Source organism: Liolophura sinensis, chromosome 7, assembly GCF_032854445.1.
Source record: "Liolophura sinensis isolate JHLJ2023 chromosome 7, CUHK_Ljap_v2, whole genome shotgun sequence".
Lineage (NCBI taxonomy): Eukaryota > Metazoa > Mollusca > Polyplacophora > Chitonida > Chitonidae > Liolophura > Liolophura sinensis.
Window position 1 is genome coordinate 21,743,284 of NC_088301.1, and position 13,205 is coordinate 21,756,488.

At 38.5% G+C, this 13,205-nt stretch overlaps 1 protein-coding gene across 1 annotated transcript; it reads left to right on the forward strand.

The window, feature by feature from the left end:
• The first annotated feature begins 6,674 nt into the window (after nucleotides 1–6,674).
• LOC135470735 (ovochymase-2-like) lies at nucleotides 6,675–9,727 on the forward strand. The gene is made up of 5 exons (XM_064749773.1): nucleotides 6,675–6,720; nucleotides 7,565–7,764; nucleotides 8,398–8,487; nucleotides 9,180–9,345; nucleotides 9,690–9,727. The coding sequence occupies exons 1-5, from the start codon at nucleotides 6,675–6,677 to the stop codon at nucleotides 9,725–9,727; spliced, it is 540 nt and encodes a 179-aa protein (XP_064605843.1).
• Nucleotides 9,728–13,205: the final 3,478 nt, after the last annotated feature.

Sequence of the window (13,205 nt, forward strand, 5' to 3'; positions counted from 1 at the left end):
AAATTAATAAATTAGATATTTGCATCTTGCCATTTTTCACAAAACGTAGCATTTTTGTGTCTTTTTCGAAGTGATGACGACCAACGTTACAAACTTAAGGCATCTCGCAGTGGAGGGCTAGATCCTATTATTATTTGATATTACTAATGTATATATATAAAATAGAAAATGAAAACGACAATTTTTGGTGTGTTTATCCTCACTACCGAGTAAAAAAAAATGAGAGGATGTTGAGTAAAGAAAGGGATGAATGAAGATAAATCGAGTAAATCATGCAAGTAAGAAAAAAGCAGTCAAAGAGTTTAACACATGCAAGTATTTATAACCGCCCCGAGTAGGAAAACATCCCCACACTCTGGATGACTTGACTAAAGACACCATACATCTCAGCACGACCCATCCACAATAATGTGGTGTTTTTTCAACTCTAAGAACTGTACAAGGTTTCTTTCTCAGACACTGGATTACCATTGCCAGGCGCCTTGTTAGAAAAGGCTTTGGTAAAAAGTGAATAGAAACTGTCTCAGTAAGACCGTATATTTCTTCATCAAGTGTTTTTATAGAAAAACTGCTGACGCCAGCAAGTTCTGTGTAGCCGTGGAAAGTTGCAGGAAAGCTACTCTCGATGGCAAAAGACGGAAGTGTGACGTTTCTTGCGTCTTAAACAGTGTGGACGTCCGTCTTTCTGGTGTGAATCTCATCTGCTGCAGGGATTTTACTGGAAAATTCAAACCTTAAGGTTTAGTTCTTAAAAGACTTTTCGACGAAGCGCTCAGACTACATTGAAATGCACGTTCATGACGGTATCATCAAACTCCTCATTTGGTCATTTCAGTTTAATATTGTTCACAACTTCATATAAACAGGCAGCTATAACGTCAAGGCGAGAACTAAAGATGTAAACTACTCATATAAATACATGTATCCTATCTGGTGGTTTGAATATTTACCATCTGTGTTCCAATTAGAGATGCAGATCATTCAGTTTATTTATTTCTTCATTCGAATGGAGTTTTATGACGTAATTTAGAATATGTTACTTATGCAACGGCGGTCAACATTATGGTGGTAAAAAATCAGGGCTTGCATGGGGAAACCCACAACCAACGCAAGATTGTTGACTGACCTTTGAACCTAAACGACAGGAGAGGAGGCCATGATAGAGTGGATTTGAACTCACAGCGATCGCATCGGTGAGAGGCTGCTGGGTTATCGTGAGCTCTCTAACCACTCGGTCACGGAGGCCTCGGATTGTGTGGTTAATGCACACAGCAGTTAATGAAAGTTGGTTATAATCGACATTGGTTATAATCGACATTGGTTATAATCTACATTGGTTATAATCGACATTGGTTATAATCTACATTGGTTATAATCGACATTGGTTATAATCTACAATGGTTACAATCTACAATGGTTACAATCTACATTATAAGGTAATGCACTGTATATTCCAAAGGCGCAATTATCTATAGTTTTTAACAACTTTTTTTTAACAGGGGACAAAATTTTACGAGATTTCTGATTGACTGTGCACAGAAAAATATAACATCAGGCCTCTTTTTAGCACCCCCGTAAAGTCTCTTTGCATATCGTTTTAGTGATGATAGTTACGCTGAAGTAGTTGGAAAGAATGCTCTTGGATTCATGTTGATTGCAAAACCTAGGTTAAAGAGAGAGCGAATCGTCACAAACATATAAAGTATATTAGCCTAAAGGAACAAATATACATCACCTAAAATGTCATTTCGTGCAAGTAAGGGTTTCACGATTTTTTTCACATGTTGATATAGTGAAAATTAAAAGTACAAATAAAAGTTGAGGTTTACTGTACAATGGACTTCTTGGACCTTATTTAGTAGCTAAACATTCTCTGGTTGATACATTTCTACTTTCCACAAAAACATACACGTAGGATAACCGGTTTCTCTATTTCACGGGGTTTAAAGGTAATCTGCTCAATTAACAGAGAAAAATGTGTTAAATACGACTCATGATAGTCTTAAATCTAAAACAATGTTTTTCTTTTGTTCTATGATCTTCGTCAAGTATATTTCTTCATCAATTTTTTTTTATAAAGAAAATCTCCTCACTCCAACTAGTTTGACGTCGAGCGGCGATCAGTTAAAGGGAAGCTACTCTCGATGGCAAAAGATGGATGTGTATACATGCCTTCTTTCGAATGAGGTTGTCTTGGTCATTTCGTTGTGTGGTTAGGACAGCGTGTGGGTGAGCAGGACGGGACATAAAGGGTCAGCCGTTGTAAATGGTAGATTGACAAGCGTGCGGTTGAATTTCTATATGTTTAAATAAAAATTCGAATCCCTACGACGAAATATTCTATATATGATACAAAATGGCATAATGCTGTATTACTAAGGCTTCTAAGGTGTTTTACTCAATCTATACGCACGCAATGACCCAGGAACCTCTCACTAAAGAGGTCCCTGTGAGTTCAAGACCAGCTCATGCTGGCATTCTCTCCGGCCGTACGTGGGAAGGTCTGCTGGTCACCTGGATTTTTTGTAATGCCACAACAGTGCTTACTCCAAATGACTAGTTGCTTACTGCAAATGACTATAGCTTATTTCAAATGACTTTTTACTTACTCCAAATGACTAATTGCTGTACAACTCTCATCAAAAGTGTTGCCAAAAGTTTGGTTCATTTTCTTGAACCCACAACAAATCAATTTTGTGTGAGTTTTTGTGCCCTTTAGAAATCCATCAGTGCGGTGATGTGTCAGTATGACAGGACGGTATATTTATATGTCTTTCTACGAGAAAGGCTTAATTTGTGTTTTTCAACTAGTTCCCCCAGAGTGCACACTGTAGCAGAGTATACGAGTGCGTTGTAGATGTATATATACTCTTGGTCTTACAGCAGCCTGCGAATGGTCGTGGGTTTCCTCCGGTTTCCGCCCACCATAATGCTATCCGCCGTCGTATATGTGAAATATTTTCTAGTATGGCGTAAAACAATCAAATAAATGAATATATGTATACTTTTATTACCAGAACTGATAATAATTCTCACGATGAATATTACATTTACTGTAACAGGAGCTTTTTCGGCTGGAACAATGACAAATTTTCTCTAAGGGTCAGCTAATACTAGTATACTTCTTGGGCAAATGACCGTTTAGAAGCTGTTTGGAGATATAGATATAGGGTATAATTGTATATATTATGGTGGGACATGGACAAACGCTCCATGCTTTTCTGTGGTAGTATTGGTGGGAGTAAATTTAACAACATAAGTTTAAAACAATGATGATAAATGCTAAAAGTATGTCGCTTTTTCACAAACTCGAGGCAATCCTTAAGTACTGAAAGATCTACTTTCTCTCATTTTGATCACTTATTAACAAACTAAAACAGCTGCAAGTACAAACTTTTGTTTAATTTAACACGTACTTTTGTTTGATTTGACACTTACTTTTCTCTATTTTCTGTATACTTAGGACCTTTAACAGAGAATCTAAGCGCCATGAAAATAATAGCCGAATAGACAATAATATGTCGAAGGCAACAACAGAAAAATAAGCCATAAATAATTTATTTGTTTGAAATGGACAAAACGGCCCAAAACTCGAATCTCGTCTGTAAGACTACTTTCGCATGCATAGTACCAATAAAGCCATGTATCAAGTTTCAACAATAACAAATTCTGGAATTTTTGTTTTGTTCAAAACATTCCAAAAACGGCTGTAATATTGTCCAAAGTCGACAACACCTTCTCAAATTGAAATTTGATCTGTAAGTCGTCAAATTCAGTTAAAGACGACATAATGAACGAAGTCCAGAGAATAACGGACAGTCAGACCGACGGATGGACTGATGGATGAATAAGGGGTAAACACTCTAAAACTTTTTAGCTGATGAGCACAAAGCATAGCAAAATGGGTGATTTGCTATTCTACAATGTATGACTGATCAATTATTTCGCATAATTGTATATGTTGCATATGACAGTAAATCCGCTAAAATTTGAGCAAGCTTGTTTAAGAGCAACTTCGAGCCAAAAGCTATCAGATTTTCAGCCTCTCCTCGATTTTCTATTTATTTATTATTAATTATCACTTAATGCTATGCCGGGTAGAGGAAACCCGGAATGCTTGCGGGGTAAACCACCAACCTTTGACAAGTTACTGACAAACCCTCCTACAGATATGCACTCCATACATTGGTGGAAGACAAGTGGTCTTCAGCAAAGGTTAGACTGCGCAAACCGTCACACGTGCGTCGTCGAGTGCTTATGGTCACCAGAGGAACCGGCCTTTGTAGCATATGTTTTCACGCTCTTTCAACATCAGTAAACGATCCATAATGCTCTGTGGTAGTATAAGTGGGAGTAAATTTTAACAACATATTGAGTTGATAATGGTGATAAATGTACAAATACTAAAAGCATGTCGCCTGATAAACGTCGGTAAGTATGCCCTCTGGGTCTTTAAAAAGGAGCAATCATCTAAACCATTTAGTAGCCATTTAAACTATTGTCATTGTGTTGTCGTCAATAGCTGGTACTGCAGCTGCACGTAGTGCGGTTGTACGCATCTGAGGTCAGTGGAAAATTGGTCGCATTTTTAACCTATTTCGGTTGACAATGAAATATGAACTGAGCATACATGTGAACTTACTGGACAACCTATCACCTTATTTTTGATGTTGAATGACTTACTCACACGAGGAACCTAACTACAGAAGCCAAAAATGACAAGCGGTTTTACTATCATAAGGCCATAATACTATTATAAAAAATCTTCATTCGCCTGCTCCTTCAATGTCTTAGGAAACCATTCACTTTACGTCTGGTGTTCATGTCGAAGTGCTCGTTCGGTGTCCGCTAAAGCACTGTGGTCGCTGTGTACACAAACGCGACTTTTTCGGACCAGATTTTTATGTTCATAGGACAGGCATGGAACTCATTAGAATGGCGCTCTGTTAAACTTCCACATATTGAGTTCATTGTCACAGGAATTAAGAATTTTCCATACAATTAGGCACAAATTATCAACATTTTATAACCTATCCAATTTGTAGTAGCCAATACCCTCGGGCAGAACTTGTTACGACCATACTGAGTGCGCGCTTCACAGACATTTAGAGATGACAATAAAGCGGTCGAGGATCACATCTGCTTGGATAGGGTCAACAGCGTCGTATTAGGCGGGTCACGACCGCAGATTTGAAACGAATGCTACAAAGGCACACGTAGTCAGAGCTCAACCCCAGCTGTCGTTCAGGATTTCACCCAGCCCCAGAATCACAAAGCTGTCTTAGACTTAAGTCAAACTTAGATTTAACCTCAAAATAGTTTACTGCGCTAAACGTGTGACTTACTTTTGGACTTTTTACTTTTATCTTTAAAAGGAAAATTTTTGTTTAAGGTTAAATTTATATTCAGAAATGGTACCACCATTTAAGACTAAGACTGACTTAAATCTAAGACACCTTCGGGATCTTAGGGCCTATCCCCAGTATGGAAATTCCCTGTCCGTGGCTCGGTCTGAAGCCGCCCCACCCGTGTTGTATGGATTGAAATTCAAACGCAAGTAAATACTATACCACTGCCCGCTCCAGAGTACATCGGAGAGGTGAATAGCCCATCTTCTGGGGCGTCTCAAATTTTATCGACCAACCGACAGACAGACAGACAGACAGAAGGACTAATGGAGCAACATGACAAGTTTCCGCATTTAGAGAATCCAACGTTTGACTTCACTGAAATTATATGTTTTAAAATTATTTGATACATGTATTTTTTAACCGCAAGAGCATTCCTTTACATGTTATTAACTCTCCATTGGACGATCTATTGTACAGTCATTGCGTTTGTGAGCTTTCTTGTGATATCAAACACATTCGGTGAATATCATTATTTAAATCTTAATTTAAGTAAAGAGGTTTGACAATTTTTGAGCAAGGCTTTAAAGACCAATCAAACTTAGTAAATATATCAAGGAACATTTTCTTCTGAACTTCATATCCAATACTGAACCTCATACTAAGGAACATTTTCTTCTGAACTTCATATCCAATACTGAACCTCATATCCAATACTGAACCAAATATCCAATACTGAACCTCATATCCAATACTGAACCTCATATCCAATACTGAACCTCATATCCAATACTGAACCTCATATCCAATACTGAACCTCATATCCAATATTGAACCTCATATCCAGTACTGAACCTCATATCCAATACTGAACCTCATATCCAGTACTGAACCTCATATCCAATAATAAACATCTTTTGTTCCTGTTTTGTATAGCCATAACATGTTGTTGTGCCCACCTGTTTCGACTCATCCTACGCTGTCTATTAAATCAAATCAGGCGATTGAGCTTTTACGTATGCATCCAGAAACCAGCAGGGCTTTGGTGGAACCCCCACTCCTATCCACAATATAGTTTGTGCCCTAGGGGTGACTTTGTTTTGGATTTATCCCGGTGTGCCCTCAGCCGGGCGTACACGTGGCAATATAAGTAAAAATATGGACAAATAGAAACACTACTTCATTTCACGAAACAATACTAGTTTACCAAAAGTGGACAAAGGGCAGTTGGCCATATGGCACGCGTTCATTAATATATAACGCTCTTCGTTGAAAACTTCCTCATTGATATATAACGCTCTTCGCTGTAAACTTCCCAGAGTGATGATGACTTCCGGTCTTGTCTTGTGTTGTCTTCTGGCCATGGCGGCGGGTAAGTGTATGTTCTGATGTGAATATGATTTGATATGATACATGTTCAGATTTTTTTGTGATCATTTTAACACTGCTTTATTAGTCCTGCATTTCACCAAATGCTTCAAGTTACTCGATGTAACTGTTACCCAGCCGAGTGATCGTGACACTGTTCAACATTTCTGTATAAAATTTACTAGTGGTTGCATTGAGGGAACAACGAACAGAAAGAGCATCATACGCGCTGTAGGTACTACGGTCTTATCCACTCAACATTCACTGAGTTCGGGTTGCTTAGCAGTTATGATATTTCGGCGCCTTTCACTGGATGCAGCCTCCGAGAGATAGCACTTACGTCACATATTACACGTAACAAACACTCCATTGGACTAAAATATACGGGAAGTACACATTTCCAAAATAAGTGATGTAATATGGTAGTTTTTTCTTTCTTTTCGATAGTAATTTCGACAGCAGATTGTGGCTACGCTCACAAACAACAGCGTGTAATCTGCAGATCAAAAGTAGTCTACAATGACTGATGTTGAATGAATTTTGAGGGCCTCCGTGGCGCAATAACTCAAGGGCCTCTCACCAATGCGATCCTTGTGAGTTCAACTCCAGGTCATGCCGGCTTCATCTCCGGTCGTGCTTTGTAAGGTCTGTCAACAGCCTGCGGATGGTCGTGGGTTTCCAATCGGCCTCTGCCGGTTTCCGTTCACCATAATGCTGGCCGCCGTCGTATAAAATGGAATATTCATGAGCACTGCAAAAAAACACCAATCAAATAAAGGAATAAAAGAAAAAATAAATGGATTTCCATATTCTAAAAAATGTCTTTATTATTGTGGTTGTTGTCACAGCTAACCCCGTCCGTTTGGCCAATGACTCAATTGCCCCTTACAACAATCACGGCGTTCATCAGGACATTGTCAATGGCGAGAACTCGGACTACGGATATTTCAACTTTATCTTATCACTGGACGAAGGCTATTCTCAGATCTGCGGCGCCACGCTAGTCAGTTCCACCAGAGCTATCACTGCGGCTCACTGCTTAGAAGAAGTAAGGAAACAGCGGAATATGTTTAAGGTCCACGCACGTATGACCTGGTAGGCCTATCATTGTGAGATACACGTTATATACAGGTTTTATTATTTACTAGGAAATAACAGCGAAACACGTGCCTTGAGAGTTTTCTTTCTTCAAATTATAATTTTGTATAGGTAGGCCTAATACTTATACGTCTAAATTGTTCTTTGCTACATCATCATTCCTTCTTTTAACTAAGCATACGAACAAACAAACAAAGGCAATAAATAAATAATGCTAAAATACAAATACATAAATGAGGAGAGCAAAATATTTCTTTTCTTCATCATCATTCCTTCTTCTAACTAAACAGACACCTAAATAAATAAATAAATAAATAAATACATAAATAAATACATAAATACATAAATAAATACATAAATAAATAAATAAATAAATAAATAAATAAATAAATAAATAAATAAATAAATAATACCGAACAAGTATTCAAGCGTCACCCGAAAGAAAACTTCATGCATTTTCTTGGAAGTCTTTCTCATATTAAATTAACTGCTGATTTTATGCTCTTCCTTCATAATTTGATCACATTTATTTCCATACGTCAATGATTAGCATCTATAATTTGTAATGCTGGTTATTTTACAGGGCCACTCTTACTCAGTCGAGGCAGGGCAGCTCAACTTTAATCGCATTAGCGGACATGAAGTGTCAAGGCCGGTGAAAGAGTTCGTCGTGGTAGGAAAATGTTATATATACGTGACTTTACACCAGCGTACATGCGATATGGGCCTTCGGTCAAATAACACGCCTAATCGGTTTAAACGTAACCAGTTTTCGGAAATGATGTTATCTTCACTCTTAAAAGTCATACTGAATTACACCGTTTGACTTAAGACCAAATTTACGAAAAGCGTATTTAAAGCACTTTTGTGCTGCTCACATATATATGGCGTTCTTCAATAGGGAAGTTTTGAGTTCGAACTCTTCTGTATTTGAAAGTAGAAACAAAGTCCTCCTGCATCATGTGACTTGTGAAAAATGTTAGACAACCTTTGCTGGCATTATTTAACCGATCATTGTCTCACCGTGTTCCAGAGGCAAAGATGACACTTTCCTGGCTTAGTAGTTAGAGGCGCTTGCCCTTCACACGAGTTGCAGGTCCAAACCTGGCCTTGGGCGGGGAATTAATAGGCTCTCACCCACAGTCAAATAAATAAAGAAATGAATAGAAAGGGACCATTTTCTGAAAACAAACAAACAAACAAAAAAAATCAACTGAAAATGTCTGGCAGCTTATTTCATAAGAACAGTATTTCGAACATTGTCATCCCTTTCCAGGTTTTCTCGTGAGAAAGCTGCCGAATATATTCGATAAAACAAGTTGACAAACGATGACTTTCAGTAAGCCAATACATTTGACATTTTAGCATCCTTATTATGACCCGGACAATGGCTTGAGAAACGATATCGCAATCCTGAAGTTTGACCCCTTCCCGTCCGGTCAATACATCGAGCCGATTCCCATGATCACGGACCCCAACGAAGACTTGACAACAATGACGTGTTGGACAGCTGGCTGGGGAAAAACATCCGGTAGGTACATGTATATAGTTCACAACAACAGGTGAGTTTCAAGTTGGAACTCCTTTGTTGTCAAAGGCAAAAACAGTCCTACTGTGTTTGTGACCTGTGAAAGATGCCAGGCAAGCATTGTTGACAATGATTTACCGATCACCTGTCTCACACTCTTCCAGAAGCACAAATGACACCTCTTTCCATTAGGAACTGTTCAAGGTCACAAAAGTTCAACTTCTCAATTTTCTCCATTATTCGTCTAATCCAAATTACTGTTTTATGAAACATTATTCTGACGCCCGTGTTACAGTAAATGTGATGAAAAGTAATTATGAAACATTATTCTGACATCCGTGTTACAGTAAATGTGATGAAAAGTAATTATGAAACATTATTCTGACGCCCGTGTTACAGTAAATGTGGTGAAAAGTAATTACCTAACATTTTTGACTGTAAAAAATACAGTTGGACTTTTTCTACTGTTATTGTAGAGTCGAAACTTTTCTCGCTATTACAGTTTTATACCTCGAGTTTCTTTGAAAAAAGTCTTCAAAGTGACATATTAAAATTACGATTTCCTTTAATTATTGCGCAGCAAACGGTGATGGCTCGGATGTGTTGAAGTATTCAGAAGTAATTGTGATGACAAACAGCGAGTGTGAGAATCATTGGGGTGAAATTTTCTCAACAGAAGTCTGTGCGCAAAATTTCCAGTATGACGTGTCAGTATGTGGGGTAAGATCATTTTGTTTGTACATGAAATACGTTGTCGCAATGGTTTGTCTCATTTGTTTATCCAGATTTCTGTACGACTGAAATACAATTTGCACTTCAAATTCTAACCCTGTGAAGTGTAAGTCTAACTCTAAAAATATCATTAAGAACAGGAGCAGTATTTATTAAATATGTTATAAGGTTATGTCTTTACATCATCTCTCCACAAGGGCCACAGGTTTGTTCGATTTTGTCCTGTAACTAGACCTGGTGAAAGGCTTATTTTCTCCGGGCACTCCGGTTTATTAGATCCCAAAACCAGAGCGCCGCTGTATATAAATGGAATTTTCCTGACTTAATGGTTTGGGTTTATCTTCGATCATATGAATATAAGTAGAATATAGTCAAAACAGAACCTACATGCACATGCGCAATGAAACACCCTGTTTATCCTGATAACTACCAAGAAAAGAAGGCAAGTTGATTGGTTTCGTTTCAAAACTGAAGGATAACTTGTCCGCCCGTTGTGTCTGTTAGTCAGACTCCTTACAGCTTATACGGCGCTTTACATCACTGCCGCCACCATATACATAGTAGATATTGTACAGACATCTTTAACAACGCCAAGGTCGCAGGGATCAAGGTGAAGAGACAGGATGTCCTGTCAACACTGCGAAATGTACATATGAATTAAGTTTCTAAATATTCTATATATTGTTTTAGGGTGACAGCGGCGGCCCTTTGACATGTGAAACAGCCAATGGCGAGAAACTGGCGGGTGTGACGTCATGGGCCCACGAGGACTGCGAGGGATCGAGTCCTAGTGTGTTCACCAGGGTCTCGGAGTACAAAGACTGGATTGCCCAAAACCTGTAGCCCTCAGATCTTCTTCTTTTGTATTGCCACCTGTGAACACGGACAACAGAAGACTAAAACAGAAGACGGTTGAAATTGGTTCTGTCTGTTCCTCAGTTAAATGTAGTAGATAATCATTCAGTCTTTTCATTTTTCAACAGTTTGGTTTTCCTTACTGCATTAGGAGGGAACCACAGAAGACTTTCAAATCATCCTCATCGCCCACAGGTGGCGGCAGTTCTTATTTTCAATGGAAGGGAGACAACCACCCAACCGAGAGGGAAATTTCGAATAAGAGAGGGCTACCTCCCATGTAAAATAACCACAGACATTTGGCAGATTAACTCAAACAGTATTTACAAAGGCATATTAAAAATAAATATATATTTAATCAGCTTTATTTGTTTTGGAGCTATATATCTTTTATTGTTAAAGGTACAAATAACTGTCCCATTGCAGTATGACCTGTCAGAAACGCTTGGCAACTATTTTTAGTGACATATAGGCCTACTATAGCATAGGCACCTGAAAGATTTGTTTTTAGAGTAGAGAAACGATGGAGAAAATGGAAGAGCTGAGAGCCTTGTGCCCCTGAAACACAACGATACACGTCATCGGTAGATCACTATTAACAATACGCTAAATTAAAGCCTGTTTTAATACCCTTTACTGAATAAGCAACACTTGTATACTACTCGTAAATCAAAGAGACCCTAATCGCCCTAAGACCCACGTGGCGACCGATGGCGATGGATGGAATATCCATGACACACTTTTCTTTTTAATGAAAACTGGTGACATAGGTCACAAGATTGAAATCATCACATTTTACAAGATATAACAAATACTACAAGGCCAATTTGTAAGGGCTATATAGATTAGGCCCTTTGGAATATTGCTATCCAGATAAAGATAATTTAAAAATTGTAATTACCATTTCGTCAAAAATGCGGCGTGACAGGAAGCCGTGGTTTCATCTTGTACAGATGTAAGCTCAAATAAGGCATACCATCAGGACTTTTTGCTGTCGTCTTCCAATCCATTTTTTTATTTGATTGATGTTTTACGCCATACTCGAGAAAATTTCACTTATACGACGGCGGCCAGCATTATAAATCCATTAAAGGCGGATAAATTTCATTCACCGTCTTGACAATGTGGGGACTGTTTACGGCCAATATGTCATGATTATATGATAAAGGAAAATGGTCGACCTTTTAAAACATTACTTTTTAATAATTCCTTCATATTGTCGTATTCATATGAAAACAGGTATAAATCCGCCAATATTGGAGCGCAATTTGTACCCTTGGAACACCCATGCACTGTTGGTAAAGGATTTACCGAATTTCACGAAGATATTATTGACGAGCAATTCCAGCAGTCCGGATGAGCAATTAGACATCCCAAGGATGGTAACCTACGCAAATATTAGAACGAAACAGAAAACAATAAGCTGGAACAAAAACAAATCTTCGGAGCCTCGGAGATGGTTAATGTGCCATTGCAGCACAATGACCCAGTGTCCTCTGACTAATGCGGTCGCTGTGAGTTCAAGACCAGCTCATGCCGGCTTCCTCTTCGGTCGTACGTGGGAAGGTCTTTCAGAAACTAGTGGATAGTCGTGGGTTTCCCTCGGGCTCTGTCAGGTTTCCTTCCACCACAATGCTGGCCGCCGTGGTATGAGTGAAATATTCCTGAGTACGAAAACACCAATCCACTTACGGGTGGAGAGGAAGCCAGCATGAACTGGACTTGAACGCATTGGTGAGAGACTCTTGTATTACTGCAGATTATAAGCAAGCCATGCAGACTATAAGCAGGTCATACAGATAACTTAAGATGAGATAAATATAACAGAAAATAACATAGCATAAAACACACATGTTTTTACCTATAAATAATAGTGTCATTAAACATGCAATATAGATTAAAGTTATGAAACAAGAAAGCAGTAAATAATAATCAGACACAGAACATAAAAACTGATCCCCCCCCCCCAAATTACTATACATACGAGTGTATAGAGCAAAACCTGCAACACATTTAGCTTTGTGTGTGGGTTTGGAGTGGTTCAGCGACTCACACGTCGCGCGCTAGTTACTGGTTAACATGTGCTAGGCCGAGGACAAACATCTTTATGCGAAACGAGCATAAAGGACGAGTTCACCTTTGTGAGGAGAACAAAGGCATCAACGTAAGCAATACTCAAACAGAATAACGCTACATTTACAGACTGATCTATGGGACATTGCGAAAAGACAAGCTTATAGATTTTATTTATTTATTCAAGAATTTTTTTTACATAT

Coding starts and splice junctions, on each gene's coding strand:
- LOC135470735 (XM_064749773.1), top strand. CDS start 6,675: ATGACTTCCGGTCTTGTCTTGTGTTGTCTTCTGGCCATGGCGGCGG. Junction 6,721..7,564: donor TCTTCTGGCCATGGCGGCGG/GTAAGTGTATGT, acceptor TTGTTGTCACAG/CTAACCCCGTCCGTTTGGCC. Junction 9,346..9,689: donor TGGCTGGGGAAAAACATCCG/GTAGGTACATGT, acceptor TCCGTGTTACAG/TAAATGTGATGAAAAGTAAT.